General features: G+C 34.9%; 3 protein-coding genes across 5 annotated transcripts; 1 reads left to right on the top strand and 2 right to left on the bottom strand.

Annotated features, from left to right (window-relative positions):
• Positions 1-1,278: 1,278 nt before the first annotated feature.
• On the bottom strand, positions 1,279-6,684 carry LOC110421778 (alanine--glyoxylate aminotransferase 2 homolog 2, mitochondrial-like). The gene is made up of 9 exons (XM_021435451.2): positions 6,282-6,684; positions 5,490-5,720; positions 4,693-4,863; positions 3,303-3,446; positions 3,010-3,189; positions 2,180-2,405; positions 1,939-2,052; positions 1,771-1,857; positions 1,279-1,693 (listed from the first exon to the last, which is right to left on the bottom strand). The coding sequence occupies exons 1-9, from the start codon at positions 6,522-6,524 to the stop codon at positions 1,650-1,652; spliced, it is 1,440 nt and encodes a 479-aa protein (XP_021291126.1). The 5' UTR covers positions 6,525-6,684; the 3' UTR covers positions 1,279-1,649.
• A 4,582-nt stretch (positions 6,685-11,266) lies between these two features.
• LOC110421803 (DNA N(6)-methyladenine demethylase ALKBH1C-like) lies at positions 11,267-13,803 on the bottom strand. 2 transcript variants are annotated; one of them, XM_021435477.1, is made up of 4 exons: positions 13,490-13,803; positions 12,591-13,121; positions 12,068-12,409; positions 11,267-11,854 (listed from the first exon to the last, which is right to left on the bottom strand). In XM_021435477.1, the coding sequence occupies exons 1-4, from the start codon at positions 13,637-13,639 to the stop codon at positions 11,579-11,581; spliced, it is 1,299 nt and encodes a 432-aa protein (XP_021291152.1). In that variant the 5' UTR covers positions 13,640-13,803; the 3' UTR covers positions 11,267-11,578. The 2 variants fall into 2 exon arrangements, with proteins under 2 accessions (XP_021291152.1, XP_021291153.1); XM_021435478.1 differs by having other exon boundaries at positions 12,591-13,072; positions 13,490-13,627.
• A 1,115-nt stretch (positions 13,804-14,918) lies between these two features.
• On the top strand, positions 14,919-16,659 carry LOC110421978 (D-mannose binding lectin protein with Apple-like carbohydrate-binding domain-containing protein). Of its 2 annotated transcripts, XM_021435716.1 has the most exons (3): positions 14,919-15,330; positions 15,412-15,471; positions 15,572-16,659. In XM_021435716.1, the coding sequence occupies exons 1-3, from the start codon at positions 15,088-15,090 to the stop codon at positions 16,571-16,573; spliced, it is 1,305 nt and encodes a 434-aa protein (XP_021291391.1). In that variant the 5' UTR covers positions 14,919-15,087; the 3' UTR covers positions 16,574-16,659. The 2 variants fall into 2 exon arrangements, with proteins under 2 accessions (XP_021291391.1, XP_021291390.1); XM_021435715.1 differs by having other exon boundaries at positions 14,919-15,471.
• Positions 16,660-18,402: the final 1,743 nt, after the last annotated feature.

Raw genomic sequence — 18,402 nt, 5'->3', positions numbered from 1 at the left:
AAAATATGATTTCATATCGAAATAGAAGGAAAGTTGTGACTGTTGAAAATTAAAGGAAAGGTTGTATCTGTTGAAAATTAAATCAATAGACACTATAAAATAAGAAAAGAGTCACGCTCTGTTGGAAAAGACCAACAGGAGCAACTCTTTGAAACAGAGTCTGTTAAGAACAGGCATCTATGCCTAAAAAGATGACCCTCCTTATCCAATGAAAATCAGAAAAACAGTAATATCTCTCCTTCTTCTTCCTCAAACATCTTCCAAGTTTTCTTCTATACTATTTTCTCTGCAGAAAAAATATTATAGAAGTTTGATAATCTTGTTATACTCCGGTAAGTGCTCAGTGGATTGATTTCGTCAGTGCAAAAACGCCATCAATCACTGGGCTTCATTGATCTTCGGAGGTGGTAGAGCGGCGCGCGTGGGGTAAATCTCTTTTGCACACTACAAGTGGGGGCGAATAAAACCGTAAGGACAGTAGCATTGATACACGCCTTGAAGTCAATTTCTAAGTTTTTCAGTTTGGTGTTCTAACAGAGAGGATGTCAGGCAAGATTAACTCAATGTCAACAGCTTCGTCCCGTCATAATGTCTTATCTGATTCATCGTTTTAAGTACAATATACCTCCTCAATTATGACCCACCAATTCCTTAACTCTCTGTCTTTTTTTTTTTTAATATATATATATATATATATATATATATATATATATATATAAACGGTAACAAATAACCTCAAGTCGAAGAAGAAACTAGATTATCTTTTATTTAATTTGAGCAGTGACCTCCGTTTACATACCAATTCACCATTAATTTCCTGTACACACAACAATATATAAAGAAGAAGACCGTTCCTTCGTAAACAGATTTATGAGGTTTTAGGATGCAAACTACGCTTTCCTTAATTAGCATTTCCACGTTTCATTTCAGCTGCCAAGAAAATGTCAACTCCGTATAAAATAATATTATTTCTTTTGGCTAACAGATGCAAAAGGTTAACAGAGCGTTTACAACCGAAATACTATGCGTGCAGTAACAAATGTTGCATTGAAAAACTGTCACACGTTTTGGTTGAGACGGGACATCAGCACTGCAGCATGCAAGTTTATCTTGTGAGGGACTACTGCCTGAATTAAACCATTATCAGCCAAGGAAGGGGCAGAGTTCAGCTCGTCACTTGCACTTTCTTCTCTTTCCAACTAATTTGATTAAAATTGGTGAAGAAAATATCGGCAATTCTTCCTGTTTTCAACATGTTTACTTAAAATTTCAGGGTCATTGAATCATAAGCCGTTTCTACTCTTTTACTCAAATCCAAATCTAGGATAGTTTATGCCATGGTACAACACCAGAATCAAATGGGGAGGGAAAGGGGAAAGTTTACCCATATTACAACTTTATTCTAACTGCAACTAGTTTAAGTAAAACTTGGAGAGTTTGAACAAGAGACAACGAGTTGTTGACTCATCAACCCAGAGACAACGAGTTGTTGACTCATCGCTTATCAAGTCATAGCAAGTCTGGGAACTTATTTAAGCGGAAATCTACGTGCATTGATATTTTTCACTCACAGTAGGGATGTTATGATACAGCACTAATTAAACCAACTTGTGAATGATGGCACAGAATCCACATTTAAACTAGAGGCTTTACATCTTCGCCAATGTGTAGTCCATTGCATCTACAAGGAAATCTGCAACAAAAAATTATGCATTCAAAAACAGAAGGGCACTGCTTGCTATGACAATCATCCAAAGAGAAGCAACTGACCTGCATCTTCCTTAGTAAAGCAGAGGGGAGGGGTAATTCTAAATACATTCCCATAGAATCCACCTTTCCCAACCAACACTCCAATTTCTACGGCAAGAAATAGGTCCATTAGTAATTTAAAGCAGGTATAATTCATGGCAAGATTAATATGATTGGGAGAACTCTAACCTTTCATCCGGTCCATAACATGAAGAGTTTCAAGCTTTGCAGGTGTCTTAAGTTTGTGATCAGTGACAAGTTCAACTCCAAGCATCAATCCTCTTCCCCTCACATCCCCAATAACTGCAGAGATGCACCCATAGTACAATCAGCAATGATGGAAACTTTTAAGTTTCTTTCTCAGTAAGTAGGTGCAACAGAATTTATGAATTTATAATGCATGGTAAACAGGAGAAGGGACCAAGCGTACGATCATATTTATCTTTTAGTGCAGTTAGCCTCTCTTTCAGATAGGATCCCACAACAAATGCATTCTCCTGGAGCTTTTCTTTCTCTATTACGTTCAGGACGGCCAACCCAGCGGCAGTACATACAGGATTCCCACCGAAGGTATTGAAGTAACATCGGCGGGTCAAGACTTCTGCAATCTCAGGGGTGGTTACAACAGCACCAAGAGGAATACCATTTCCTATGCCCTGTCCATGTAATTGAAGAAACATGTCAAAACACAAAAGCTAGCCACAAATGGAAATGCTAAGCCACACAAAAACAGATTCCAAAGAGACGCTTCCTCTTTGGGTGAAAATTGGTGAACCGTGAACATTCTAATTTTTATCTCTACCACCATTTTATGCATAAGGCAAAATGTGTAACTCAAACTTAATAATACCAGAGCAAATGAAGTCTGCAGCTATGTGTAGGCCAGCTTGCAAGACATGGCTGAGCTGTACGATAGTAATACAATACCTTTATTCTTACTGTTAAAGTGAAAATTGATGATGGTGAGGATTCTAATTTTTATCTCAATCATCATTCAATTTGTTATACAAAATGTTAGTGACAGCAAGGCATGTGGCTTTGAATAGTATGATGTACTAGTTAAGTCTACTAGTTTATCTACAATGCTTATGAATTTTAAAACAAATACAATGGTTGGCATGAGATTCTAAAGCCATAATCCAGAATAAGCAATCAAAATTGAAAAAATGCTACCATCACAGTAAGATAGCTGTTGTGGTGCTAATCTAACAAAGGGAGGTAGCGTGGACATTTTTAAACAAAACAAATGAGAAAATTTACCTTTGCCATTGTTACTATGTCAGGAACAACGCCATGTCCCTCAAATGCCCAGAAATGGCTCCCTGTGCGAGCAAACCCAGCCTGAACCTCATCAGCAATACAAAGACCTCCAGCTTTCTTTATGGTGCTATAAACAGCAGGCAAGTAACCTGGGGCCAATTCTATAATTCCACCAACTCCCTGTCAATGAGAACATAAAAGGAAAGTTAGGTGATGATGTCTTCCCTAGGACAACACAGAAAGTTGCTAAAAGGAAATGAAAATTGAAGGAGATGGTCAATATTGGTGATTACCTGTATAGCTTCAGAAATGAAACCAGCAACGTTACCAGAAGTTCCAAACTGAATAAGATCTTGAACATCTTTAGCATATTTCTCTCCTTCAGAACCAAAGTCACCTCGGTATGGATCTGGGTTCAAGGCATGATGAACTCCACTCTGATGAAGATACTCATGAGTTAGGCATACTTATGCTGACAGATTAAGTTAATTTTCATAATACCAAAACTTAGTATATTATTATGGGATAAAAGGAACCGTAACATAACAAGTTGCTATAACTTATCATAAGCATTTTAACTCTATGCATGGTTGATCCATCAGATTGCATAAAGCATATAGCCACAATGACATCTGCTTATAGGCATTGAACACATGTAATGACTAGTTTGGGCATGGTTAAAGAATTAGGTTGATTAGATATTAATTACATGTATTATGGGTATTATCAACATGCATGAACATGTGTCTGTACTAAAGATAACAAGCATTACATAAATAATACCTCTGTTCCAATAACTGATCCAATAGCTGCTGTCAGATACAAGAATTATTGAATTTTTAGCTGCCTCACTGCCACCCCCAAGAAGAAAAAAGAACAAAAAGCGAGATAGAGATATTGAAGTGGTCCTTTGTCTTTATGTCAGCATTTGTTGCAACTAAAATCATATGGCATATTTTGGTAGCTACCCTTGTCAAAATTTATGGACCTTATGGTGTTAAAGATAAGAAAAGGTGGTCCATGTGATAAAAGAACTACCTAACATCATGTGCTGCATTTTTTTATCCACACAACTTTGGGGTAAAGCTATTCACAGGTTTGCTGATGAGTTTAAATAGATAGTTTTCCACAATTGAGATCTCCTCTTCGATTATTATATATATATAAAAAAACCAAACAAAATCTCCTTAGATCACTTCTATAACGAGTCTTACTATATTCTTCAACCCCTCCACCCCCTCTCCCTCCCCCACCCAACCCCCAACCAAAAAAAACGAGAAAAGAAAGTATACATTCTATCCAAAAGATTAATACTTGCATATTTTAGCAGTTTAGGTTTTCATATATATGCTCTCCAGAAAACATGATTCTGAATAATGGACAGATTTTTTTAATAACTAAGCAAACAATGGATATAAATTTCAATTATAATGTTCATGCCATGGCAAAATAAAGTTGGGTCACAATCCAACAATAAAATAAGATTCTTGTAACATCAGTAGTTCCTAATCATCACCTACCTTTGTAATTTCATTTTCAACTACTTTAATTGCCCATTGATATCTGGATCAATACTTAAATGATGTCCAAGGGACATATAACAGCATCAAATTTATACGATATTAAAAAGTGAAAAACTAATAACAGTATCAAATTTATATGATACAAAAAAGTGAAACATACTTGTATAATGTTGAACTTCCAGTTACTTTGGGCAGTGGCTCCCATGGTCCCTGCTGCATTCCCGTGATATGCGTTCCTCAATGATATTATGTCATGGCATCCAGTATATAATCTTGCTATCATCATTGCCAACTCATTTGCTTCTGTACCTGAATTTGTAAAGAATACCACCTATACAGACACAAAAATAGAAACCTAAATTAAAGATGCATAAGAGAAAGTAGATGAAGAGACCAATTTAAATCCAAATGTACATCTTATTAGAATGAAGAATATGCAAAAATGGAAAATTCTGTCATGCATTCTTCACCTCCAAGTTGAGCAATAATTTGACCTAAACTTATCTCAGTTAGTTATGCAGCAAGTACATACAGGCTGTTATTTGAGCTATCAAAACTTGTTTATTTAGCAATTAAACTACTGAAACTAGCTATATTTAAATTTAAATCCAATAGTACTCAAATCTATTCACAAAAATCCATATCTAGTAGATTCTCAATATAACCATTCATTAAGAACACAGAAATGATACAGGTACTTGATGAAAGAGCCAAGGGCAACGAAAATCAATGTAAAAATCAAAATCTAACTAGCAATCAACCAATCAACTATAGTTAATTTACAAACCAATACAAAATACTATGACAAAAAAATACCTTAAAAAATTCATTACCATTTGCACCTGAGATATGGCCAGAATCGAAAATTTTCAACCAAATATATTAGGATTATTTTAATATAAACGACAGCTATCAAAACCGTCGACCGTGTGATGGGTAAACGGGTTGAGTAATAACCTTAAGATTGCCGGGCAACTTGGAGGCAAGGGCCTCAGCGAAATCGGCGATGGCATGGTTGAGGTAGAGGACAGTGGAGTGCTGCAAACGCTTGGTTTGGTTGACAATCGAGTCGACCACATCGGGATGACAGTGACCGCAACACACCGTAGCAATCCCTCCAAATGCGTCTAGGTATCTTCGACCCGTCTCATCGAACAAATACTGCATCCTCCCATCGACTACGTTCAGCTGGAAAATAATAATAATAATAATAAAAAGAATATTCATTATTCATAATCATCTTTTAATTATAATAAATTTAACATTCAAAAAAAGAAAGGAAAATGCAACAGCGGGACCCACAAGAACAAAAATAGAATTTAGATAAGGACAAAGTTCTGCCAAACTAAACTTGATATCGTTCATGAATCTGAGAAGCAGCCAAATAGAACCTAAATAAGTGCAGTAGTGAATAACTCTAGAAATTTCTTCTTCTTCGGTTTTTTTTTTAAGATAAAAAAAGTGAGTGAATAATATAAATTTTGACAATATGGTTAGAGTGTTAAATTTAATCAAAGATTAAAATTAACATCTAATGAAACACAGGATTTGCATGGAGAAAAACACGTCATTAGACATTTCGAAAGGACAGTCCAGCAATTAAAACTTAAATGTTTTCAACGTCAAAAGAATCGCTTTTTGGATCTTAAAAGTACATATGAAGAAAAGTAATTAATTTAATTTTCGTTATGTATCTCAAGACTCAATAGATCCTGTACAAACAAACAAAATAAAAAAAAAAAAACTCACGGGTTTGTTGTAAAAGTGAAACAAGGAGGGGCTGAGATACTGCTTGCGTTTAGAAAGGATCTCCTCAGCGGAAGGACCGGTGTAAAGAGGCGGAGAGTAATCAAAGGGGGGCATTTTGGGAACAACCACATCGTTGTTATCAGCCTCCTTTTGAACCACCTGAGAGAAGCAGCGTCGTCCTTGCCACCGCAGAGAATATTTGGTTTCCGACAACACCCTCCTTGCTGGAATAAATCTTTGCATCGTTATCTCCAACGCTGCCTCTCCTCTGTCTTTTGGCAAGAAAGGGAAAAATGAAGAAACAGAGTTCAGAAAATGTGGACTCTGTTTGGTTTATTTTACGTTGTAAAGTAAGGAAAGGAACTGTGGAGGATCAAGACGGTGTTGGAGCCTGATGGCGGAATAGATTGAGACGGAAACATTATATAGCCAAGGGAGTCCTGCTGACGTGTAATTGAGTTGTTGGTTAGTTTCTAGCTGGGAATAAGGTTCAAATGCCCCTCCTTTACTGATAAAATTACACTGTTGCCTTCTTACCTAGGCTTAAAATTAGCCGTCCACTGAGAAACAGGGGCCACGAGGTCACGCGCTATACTCCCTTCAATGGTAAGTGTATCAATATAAAAAATAAATGGTAAGTGTGTCAATATTTTAGATTTGTCATAATATCAGCTTTCTTTTCCGCAATTTATTACCTTGGTTTCTTTAGGAAATTTCAATATTTTTATATAATGATGATAGTTTAAATATGATATAATACTTAAATAAGTTTTTAAATTATTTTAAAATTTTAAATAAATTTTTTATTACATTTAATTAAATTTTTATATTATTATTTTAAATCAAATAATTTTTTATAACTAATAATTAATTACTTACCATTAGTTATAATACCACTTGTTATTTTATATTCATATGGTACTAATATGATATTGATGTGAAACGTAAAAAATGTCACATAATCATATTATTATGTCAAATTATCAACATAATATTATCATTAATTATGATATGTCTACATATAACATTTTTATCAATTATGAAATATTAGCATACCACGTTAGTTTCACGTGACATAAAATAATAAATAATATTTTGATTAAGTTAATCATTATTTATAAGAGCTTATTTAACTTAAAATAAAAATATTAAAATTTATTCAACTTAAAATAAAAATATAAAAATTTAATTGAACATAATAAAAATATAAAGATTTATTTAAATTTTTTAAATAGTTTAGTTTAAGGATTTTTTTGGATATTGTGTTTTAAAATATTTTTAATCATGAAATGATGCGTTGCTATTCAATGTAGTATATAAAAATTATTCATTAAAATGTATTAATATATGATTTTTTATTAATGAAAAAAAGGGGAAAATGATACATTTATTTAAATGAAATAGAATGCTATTTAACTTTATATTTTTTTTCTTTCACTATGTCTGAATAATTCATCAGATAAATCAAATATGAAATCTACTAATTTATGAAGGGCAATTGATTCATTACACTTGCTTTACAGAAAAAAAAAAACCTTATTCATAATACAATGTTCAAAATTAAATTAATTACTTTTTACCACATCATAAATAACAAAAAGTTCTACTAGGAGTACTGAGGTAATCTTTAATGTGCTATTTATAATAATTTTTTATATTTAAAATAGTGTTACGACTTTTCAATGCATTAATTAAAAATATTATTTTATATATTAGCTTTAAAACGCATTCTTAAAACATTCATGGACAAAAACTTAAAAATAAATTGATTTTTTTAAAATTTCCACACGAACAAAATAAAATATTTTTATTGGGGAGTTAAATAAAAAAAGAGTTTTTTTTTAAATAATCATTAAAGGATAATTGACATACATAAAGAAGAAGAGAAAATATTAAAAAAAATTAACAAAGACAACTAATTAATTTACAATCGATATAAATATATTTAAGTACTGTACAGATGCTGAACTCCACCAGGATGTAAATAGAGCTGAGCAATATTGAATGAGACTAATTACCCACTAAAACTAAATATGATTTGGGTAAAATAATTCAGTCTAATTAGTTCATTGGGTAGATTGGTTCAAAACATTTGATTTAATTGATTTTTTAGTCGATTATCGGTTTTAAAATTTTTAGATCAAACCGATCAAAAAAAATCAAATTAATTATATATATTAATATATATATAATATTTTATATAAATTATTTTTAAAATTATATAGAATATAATATGCATTTAATATTATGTTTTTTATGGTTTATGTAAAAAGACATAAATATGTGGGTGAAGGGACAAATATTATTTTTTTAGATTATTTTATATTTTATAATTATAGATGAAATTTATAAATTTTAATATTATGCTTTGTAAAAAAAAAGTGATAAAATTTTAATTCATTGGTCTAAAATCGAATTGATCAAATTAATTTAATATTTAATCAATTTAATTTTTTTATATTTAATTGATTTTTTAAAAATATATAATTTATTTAATTTTTAAATACTACAGACCCAACTACTCAAATTGCTCAGTTGCTCATTTTATACGTGTAGACAATTGAAAGTTAGGTAAGGGGGAATCATCTTTTTGCTTCAAGAAAGTAATTTATTCATTGGTTAATCAATGTTTTCTCTAGCGTACAGTAGTGGACCATCTGTACAATATTTGTTGGTATATTTTTCTTCTTTAGGTTCACTTAAAAATGCTAAAAGGGACATGAGAAAAAGCCAGAGTTAGCTTAATTAATTCACGTGCCCCATAATTCAATTATTGCTCTTTCTTTTTCCCATTATAGCAAGACACGAGAAGAGTTATAGTTTATGCATTCGTGACCTAAAGTTTTAGATAAATAGATAGTTTAACAACCCTTTACTGTTAAAACAAACAAAGTTACCAATTATGCTAACCGCTTCGTTGGTTACCTATGTTGTTTGTCTCACAATGTTTAGACATATGTTATGACTTCTAGTCTTTAACCATGTAGCGAGTTTGACACCGCGTATGTTCTCAAACATTAGTATAAACTACAAATATGATATTGATTTCGAAATTTCAGTTAATTTTTCAAAATTAAAATTTTGCAGCTTAAGTGAAAGATCAAACTACACAAGATTGGTCACCCGCCAGATAATTTTATGGCTTATATGCCTAAAATTAGAGGACGGGGATTACATGTGGTCATGCTCTTTTAACCCACAAATTAACAGAGCTCAGTTCAAATTTAAACATCAGCTAATGTCCCTGGTTCAGATTTTAGGTTAAGGGGAGGGACCTAGTGTTAATCTTATCCATGATTCGAGGTTTGGGGTCGTTGGCTTTACCCCATAAAGAAATCTAAATTCGGAATGCAACTCAATTAGAAGAGCAAACTACACCCTCCAACAGTAAATTTTTGGCATGTCTCTAAGATTAGTGAGGGCAGATTACACATGCACTCATGCATTATGCTCAATCCATGTACCTGGTTCAGATTTTAGGTTAAAGAGGAGCTTGTTTTCTTTTGGGTGTAAATTACGTATAAAACTAGAAATTATAAATTAGAAATACAATAAAACAACCCTTAAAACATGTACAACCAGAAAAAGAGAGTTGATTAAAACTAAACAAAGAACTAACCAGTATGTCTATAATTGGAGAAAATCTATATTGAGTGGGATTTAAGCTTGAGATCTAGCGATCTTAGAACTTGCTCTTAGTCTTACCGGTAACTTAAGGCCTTATTGGTTTAGCTAATATTGATCATATCCGTATTAGAACGTTTTGGTCCTTTACCCTATAAACAATTCTAAATTCAGAACCAGGATTAATCCTAATGTATCTGGTTTCAAAGTTGGGATAGATGGGAATCAGATGTTTAAAGATAATGAACCTAACCTTCTTTTACTAAGCACATTCGTCTTATATAATGACGTCCCTTCTGAAATATTGTACACGTTATAACGCATTAATCTTTGCCAAGTTGAAACAGAGGCAATTCCAAAGAATATGCCTTTTAGTGAACTCCGCCCATGCCGATTTAATCAGATTTCGCCAATAAATTGGTCATGAACTATAAACAAATCATCTCGAAAACAACGCAATAATATTTTTTTAAAAAAAGTTGCGGTCATGCGTCCTCGATTTCAGTCACCAAGGTAATAATGATTACTAAATTTTTTAGACAATGACTATGAATTGGAGCGCAAAGGAGACGTGTAAACTCAAATGTTATTTTGGACAAAAGAGGCTTTCAACATCAGAGTTCATCAGATGACACCTTGCTTGTATGTTCTGCCGTCTAGGATTTCCACACTTATTTGCTTTTCTCGTGTTCAGTTTGCTCTAGTACTACTTTTACTAGCATCCCATTTAGAGGCAAAGGCATAAGAATACGATGGTTCAATAATTTAAGCAAACTCCCTGGGCAAGGACAGTGATTGATTTGAAATGATTGTACCAACCACCTAATATTATTCCTATGGTGGAGGATCTAATCAGCCATTAACAAGATGAGTTAGCAAACACAGTCTTGTTTGGGATAATCGTTGTGTTATACTTGTACCCCATCTTATGGTTTTGCAACACTTCATTTTAACAAGAGGTGACTCTATTATCTATATGCCAGTAAATGTGATTAATTTTCATTGCAAAATAAAAAGTGGACATGAAAACAGGATCCCCCTTGAGATGATCATGAAAAACACGTTTATGGGTTTATATTATACTATTAATCAGATGAAAACAACTTCATATTTTCTTGAAAGATAACGATATATATATATATATATATATATAGACAAAAGGATGGGAACCAACCTGCCAGACAATCACCACATATTGATATTATGATAACAGGGCATCTTATCTTGATGTGAGCCAACGATGCATGACATGCGTGGCATGAATATTATATGGTTTTAATAAGTTATCTTGTTCTGACACGTTTCACATTATAAATGTTGCAAATGGTCACACGTTGGTTTATTTAATAGGCCAATGAAGTTGCGTCAATCAGAGAAATGATCTTGTTATTTCACAACCGTGGCACATGCTGCTATATGAAGCATAGCGCCTCCATCCGCAGGTGGAACAGCGCAGAACTAGAGAAGCAAACAACTGAAATTTTGGAAACAATTAGCCTTTCTATATATTAACATTGCTTCCCTATTACACATTAATAACCAAAAGCCATCATAATGATGCTCAAAATACAGATTTCCCCTATTCTATTGAGTAGTAATAATAATAGCAATAATAAATTTCTATATGCCTGTATCCAAGCTAATGCAGCAGTTGTGTTTACAGTTAAAGATTTTCAAAGTTGTCTGAAGGTAAGATTGAGTCGACCAGGACGAAGCCTAGTTTCCGCCAAAAGAGCCCGAGGAGCCGTGTTTGGAATGACGGATGGCACGCCATGAAACACCATTCGAGACTCACCACCAAATATTAATACATCTCCTGAATCCAATACCACTTTCTCTGCCTTGTCCTCATCTCTCTGATTGCCATACAGGAATTCAGCTGAATTACCAATAGAGAAAGAGACAACAGGTAATCCTTTATGGAGACTTTCTCTGCTTTCATCTCGATCCTGCACCGTAAAGTTAGCAATGAGTGCAAAAATTTTCTAAAACTCTGATATTCAAAGGTTATCCATCCAGAAAATGTCCAAAAACTTTCATATAGATTTCAGAAATTCTATAACAGATCAACAGAGAAAATATCTAGCAGATAAGAGTTTGCTCTTGAAATTAAGAAATGCTTAAGCACACAGAAATATAAATGTTTCTATACAAGATCAGACCTGATGGAGGCCAAGTCGCCCATTGGTTGTATAGAAGTTTATGATGCATATGTCTGGAGACATTGAAGGTAGTACATCTTCTACGTTGCCTATATAATTTTGCTTGATCAGGCAATGTGCGTCTTGGATTGCTCTTCTTACCAGCAGACAAAATTCACATGGAATATTGGGTGGTTCACAATCATCAATTGGATGTCGCTTATCATATTTTCTTTTCTGGGGATCCCAGTTCAGACCAAGACACATCACGTGTAGACGAAGTTTTGCTCCATCTTTGTAGCCAGGCCTATAAAATCCCCCAGGCCCTACACCAAGTGTTTGACAAGTCTTGACAATGTTGATCTGAAAATTAAAGGTTTATTCAAAGTCCTGCCAAATGTCACCATAAAATGAAAACTTTCTATAGAATAGAGAGTTTACTCCTAAATTAGCAACTCATTTCCAAGTATTAGTGAAAACTAAAAAGATAGAATGCAAAATGAGAACATAGTTTGCATTAAAGCTAAATGCATCAAGCGCTTACCTGTTCACAGAGGGAGATATAACGTTTCAACAAAACCATTCCAGGCCTCAGTACTTTTTGTATGCCAAAAGCTCTTCTTCTAGGCAAGCATATATCGAATCTTTCAACCTTAGGCAAACCCTCAGAAAAATCAGTCTTCTTGGTACCTACGACATCCTTGGATTTGCTTTCACCAGACACAGATTTTGGGACATAAATGTTTACAGCCTTCTTTCCAAAATGACTAGGCAAAGAACATTTATCCTGAAGGCTCAGAAATTTCGCCATTCCCTCGTGTTCAGATGAATCAGCAGCTTTGTGCCTTGGCTCAAATCCTGAATCACTCCTAGTTCTCCTATTATTAGAGTTCCTACCCTTCAAAGTGAGTGGGGGAAATTCATTTTCATCGCCAGATTGAAATTGCTTATCATTTATACTTAATGCCCCAGAAAATTCCACTGCTCCTCCACCAAACATTTGTTGCGACAATTGACTGCTACGCCCTTGTTTAACACCAGAAGATTCATTGCCAAATGGCTTATCAGCAGTTATCTGTTTTTTGTGAAAACGAGTCCAAAATTTGCAATTATTTCACTCACATTAATCAACATAGTAGAGCCGCAAGGGTTCAGCATTCCTAATTAGAATTATAACGTAAATCCCTTGAATTACAATTATCAAAAATAAGATCAAAGTGGCTATATATTATTCATATATTTTTCTCTCCTGCAGCCAACGTGGTAGCAAGGGTATATGTAATAATTATATTTATTTGATTGCAAGTACTTTCTAATAGGTTCCTAATTCACAAAAAAAAAAAGAAGCGAGTAGAGTGCAACGAAACTAGTAATCTTTTACAACAAAAATTTGCCCAAAATTATCTATACTTTAAATACTATTCTGAAGATTAGAGGACTTACTGAGGAACACCCAGCACGGCTGGAAATAGTTTTCTTGGCTGGATTCATCATCTTTAAAGAACAAAATGTAAGAGCAATTTGGCGGGAAACTCCGGCGGCGGTTGATAAAGGACAAAGTTTAGTTTGAACCATTCGGCGAACAGAGAGCATTTTTATAAAGGTAAGGCCGCGGCGCTAACTTAAATTCGCCGTTAATGGTGGTTGAGCTCACCGAGGAGTCCAAGGGGAGTGAATGGGGGCAATGATTCGATATAACAGTGAGGATATAAATATCCGCCGATTTCGAAGAGTTTACTTGGTGGCAAAGAAGATTTGATTTTCCATCTTCCAGGCTTCGGAGTTGGACCGTTTTATGCCCAGTTTCTGGTAACCCACATTACGCTGCAAGTTTTATAGTATAATTGGGCCTGGAAAGAATTTCTATCGTTCGCTTCGGCCTGTTTTCATTTTTGGGTTCTCCAAGTACCAAATACGGTCCGAATCCAGTTACAGCTCTAACCTCATCGTAGCAGAACTGCTTTGCTGAACGCTGACAAGAAACGTGGAACACGTCATCCAAGCGTGATAACAGAGTCAGCACAAGGCCTTTCCAAGTGGCGACATTACAGTGCTACACGTGGCTGGCACCCCTCCTGATTTCCATGACCTCACTGGAAAGCGAGGGGAGCGCCTGCCCACTCAAAAGTGAATAAAATGCAGCAGCACTCACTCACTCACTCAATTGACCCAACTCATTAGGTCAAGCAGGACCCACTTCCAAAATCCTGCTTTTCACTTGAGACTTGCACTCATTGCACGCCCAAACGCTGCTCTACTGTTTTAGTTTTTACACAATTATTATTTTGGCTAAAGTGATATAATAAACAAAAAAGTTTTGTTAATACGTGTTTTAAGAGAATTTGTTAATATTTTTGTATTAAACACAATAATTGATAATAAATTCGATGATTTTTCATATATTAAGATACAGATTAGAAAAATTCAGAAGCAAATTTTAGTAAAATTCTTCCATTTTATATAAATTTTTTCTTGAAAATCTGCAATATAATTGGCTAGACTAGATTTTGTCTTCCAAGTGGAGGAGCAGGTTTATTAGTAGTTAACAAAGGAAAAAACAATTCAAAGAATTTGACTAGAGAGAGTTGATAATGGATTGACCAAAATTTGCTGGTTGCCACCTGAAAAGCTTTAATTACATATAGTTTTCTGCTAATAAAATACCTTCATTGCTTCACATGGGACAGCCTGTGCACAACAACCTTCTGTTGCTTTACTCGTTTGTAGTGCTTTTAATTAGCAATGAGAAGACAAAACTGAGTAATTAACAATCCTTCCTACCTTAATGCCATCAATAACCCCACAACCATTTGTGTCACAAATAACAGTGCAAAAATGAAAGGCTCTGCCTCTTTTTGGAAGTGGGGTGGAACTTGCAAAGGTTCTCACGCTCATGCCGACCTTTTCTTTCTCTTTCTTTCCTTGCTTCGATCCTGCCAGGAAAAAGAAAGAAGAATTTATTTAGCAGCTGAGCAGCAGATATAAAAACCATCAGTCCCACAAGTGAAAGATTTTTGAGAGGTTGCAATCCAGTTTCAGTCATGAAGCTCTATCTGTGTAGTATTCTCATTCTATTGGTCAACTATGGAAGCTGTGATTCGGCCATTCATGTTGGCCATAGGATAAGCCTTGCAGTCCCATCGGAATACAGTGCTGGATTCATTGGGAGAGCTTTCCTGATGGACGCTAACCAGCTGGAACCAAATTTTAAAGTGGCATTGAGTGCTGAAGCTATCAAGGGGAAATATTCATGCTCCTTGGAAGTTTTTCTAGGAGATGTGAAGGTATGGAATTCTGGCCATTACTCGCAGTTTTACAGCTCTGATGTATGCGTGCTTGAGCTTACTGAAGATGGAGATTTACAGCTGAAGGGTCCGAAAGAGCGAGTGGGATGGCGAACCGGGACTTCTGGACAAGGTGTGGAGGTAAAAGTACTAGCTAGAATCATTGTGAAGCAACTACTGCTGATGACTTTGCTTTGCATAGTCAAATTAAGTGATATTTGTATTTCTCCTCCTGATGCAGAGATTACAAATCCTGAGGACAGGTAATCTAGTCCTTGTCGATGTTTTGAACCAGATAAAATGGCAGAGTTTCAATTTTCCAACGGATGTAATGCTCTGGGGACAGAGACTAGATGTAGCTACTCGGTTGAGTTCATTTCCCAGAAACTCAACTTCATACTACACTTTCGAAATCCTACACAACAAGATTGCTCTCTACCTGAATTCAGGTAAGTTGAAGTACTCTTACTGGGAATTTAAGCCTTCCAAGAACAGAAATATCACATTTGTTGAATTGGGTTCTAAAGGGTTAGCGTTATTCAATGATAAACATAAAAAAATCGCGCAGATTGCATCATGGAGAATTCAGCCCCTGAGGTTTTTAGCACTGGGAAATAAGACAGGGAATTTAGGACTCTATTTTTACTCACCTAACACCGAAAAGTTTGAAGCCTCATTTCAAGCCCTCAACTCCACCTGTGACCTTCCTCTAGCATGTAAACCTTATGGCATATGTACATTCTCCAATGCTTGTTCATGCATACGGCTTCTAACAAAGCAAAATGGCATGAGCTCTGATTGCAATGAGGGAACTCCAACAAAGTTCTGTGGGGGAGCTAAGGTAGAGATGCTTGAATTGAATGGTGTCGGTAGCGTACTCAGAGATGATCCCAGAAGGGTTAATGTTAGCAAGACAGCATGTGCAAATTTGTGCTTAGATGACTGTAAATGTGTTGCTGCATTACATTCCTCCGAAGACGGGGCCGAAAAATCCCAAGAATGCTTTCTTTACAGGCTGGTTGCAGGCACTAAACAGGTCGAAAGAGGGACGGGGTTGAGTTACATGGTTAAGGTTCCAAAAGGAATCCATGACAGTCATAGCAAACCTAGTGTGAAAAAATGGGTCTTAATTGTCGTGGGAGTGGTGGATGGTTTAATTATCGTACTGGTTCTGGGAGGGCTTGCCTACTATTTGATTCAAAAAAGAAGAAAGAACTCATCAGGCACTGAAAATAATACTTGACAGCATGTGATTTTTAAAAAATTTTCATTGACAATTCCAAAGCACAATGTAATTCTTTTCTATTAACAGAGACAAGAAAACACAAATTTGGCATTTTGTTTATAGACAGAGTTATGCAATTACCCCCAAAATATTTTAAATACTTATCAGTAACAGCTAGAGTTATATTGCAGTAAAGCAACTTTTAAGATGAGTAAATCCCAAACCTAGCGTTAGATTCTCTTTTATTCACTGTCTGACTGCAGTTATTAATACAAAGACAGAGAAGATGAGAGCAGGCATCACTAACCTGCCATACTCTGACATTACCCAGTGGAAAAGAAAACACAAAATTTAGACACACTATCATGTATCACAAAGGGTCAAATTTTCTATCATATCAGTTTCCATACTGGTGTGTTGAGTTTTCATGTCTTTACTCTCTAGCACATGGCAAAAACGAGCTGCACAACATTGCATTCATTCTAAGAAAATGATAACTTCCTACCTTTAAAATTCCAAGCAAGCAGAAAGAGGGCTTCAAAACAAATTTTACACAAGAGATAAGGGGCATCACCTATCATAAGAAAAAGGGGATAGTGAAAAAAATGAATTCATTATTAAGATGATCTAGGTTGCATCAATTGAGCTAAATATCTTTATGAATAATAAAAAAAAAAGAGATTTATCTTCATTCATGAATTTAAGCAGCTAGCAATCCAGTGTTGCACAAGGAAAATAAGGCAACAAAAAAAATGGTTAAAGGATAGTAAACACTGTTGATGTACCAGTGATTTACTCATTTCTGCAGAAATGCAAGGATTTTAAGCAAGCGAAGTGATGCACCTCTGCGTTATACAAATGATCTTATATTTGTAGTTCAAGTAGATGCTTGCGAGACAATCTTTAGAAACATTTGTACCTTCATCTACTTGAAGTTAAAGCTATGAATATGACAGCTATAATACTTACAGCAATATTGAGCTGAGTCCTTGATGGTTGATATATCACAGACCTAATCAAGTCAAAAGTTACTGTCATTCTCTTTAGCAGGTATGAAACAAAATGTTACGCTCAACCAAGACAATCAATACAGATTGGTGTCAGGTTCTTCAGTGGGTAAATTTCTCTTTTTCTGCCTATTACTTCAATCTCTCATTGTAAGACCTCAAGGGGGGGTGAATGCAACATGAAGCAAGCATTTATCACATGGCTGCATAAATTCTGAATGTGGGACCAGAAACAAAGGTATTGATCTGGGAAAGCTCCATTCAAATGAATACATCACTTGTCTGGTAACATTTTGATGACAATCTCTGATTTCCACTCATCTCCTAACAGCATTATTATGATCACCATCACGTTTATTCATTTGGGCAGTAGTGACTAAAGAGTCTTGTGAAAAGTTCTTCCTGTTGACATACATGCTTGCAAATTTACTTTTTCATATCTCATCAAGAAAATCTAATTGAAGGCAATATTTGAGAGAAATAGGAATAGTGCAAAAGGGATAAAGAAAATCTGCCTGAAAGTAATGGGATGGGAAATAAACGAAGGACACCATGATTGCAGAAATAGAAGTCGACTATTTTACTACTGATTGCCGTTTTAGCAATGTGATTGAATTGTACCATCAGATTCGGATTGTAGAGGGCCTTGATAAAGTCTTTACCAGTTACTTGGACCTTAAGCTGAAATCAGTTCTATTTTATTGGATAAGGCCCAAGGGAGGAAAAGGAGTGCAGAAAACCATCAAATGAAATACCTATAAAAGGACATGGATCAAAAACATCATTGTACAATATGTCAATTCAAATACATGACCATCCTAAATTCCAAGCAATGTGTGT

Source organism: Theobroma umbraticum, unplaced genomic scaffold, assembly GCF_002168275.2.
Source record: "Theobroma umbraticum cultivar Fairchild unplaced genomic scaffold, ASM216827v3 scaffold_130.0, whole genome shotgun sequence".
Lineage (NCBI taxonomy): Eukaryota > Viridiplantae > Streptophyta > Magnoliopsida > Malvales > Malvaceae > Theobroma > Theobroma umbraticum.
Note: the sequence above shows the minus strand (reverse complement) of the source record. Positions and strands in the feature narration are given on the sequence as shown.

Coding starts and splice junctions, on each gene's coding strand:
- LOC110421978 (XM_021435715.1), top strand. CDS start 15,088: ATGAAGCTCTATCTGTGTAGTATTCTCATTCTATTGGTCAACTATGGA. Junction 15,472..15,571: donor CTTCTGGACAAGGTGTGGAG/GTAAAAGTACTA, acceptor CTCCTGATGCAG/AGATTACAAATCCTGAGGAC.
- LOC110421803 (XM_021435477.1), bottom strand. CDS start 13,639: ATGCTCTCTGTTCGCCGAATGGTTCAAACTAAACTTTGTCCTTTATCA. Junction 12,410..12,590: donor ATATCTCCCTCTGTGAACAG/GTAAGCGCTTGA, acceptor TTTAATTTTCAG/ATCAACATTGTCAAGACTTG. Junction 11,855..12,067: donor GGCGACTTGGCCTCCATCAG/GTCTGATCTTGT, acceptor TTTACGGTGCAG/GATCGAGATGAAAGCAGAGA.
- LOC110421778 (XM_021435451.2), bottom strand. CDS start 6,524: ATGCAAAGATTTATTCCAGCAAGGAGGGTGTTGTCGGAAACCAAATAT. Junction 2,053..2,179: donor ACTAAAAGATAAATATGATC/GTACGCTTGGTC, acceptor GCATCTCTGCAG/TTATTGGGGATGTGAGGGGA. Junction 1,858..1,938: donor TGTTATGGACCGGATGAAAG/GTTAGAGTTCTC, acceptor TTCTTGCCGTAG/AAATTGGAGTGTTGGTTGGG.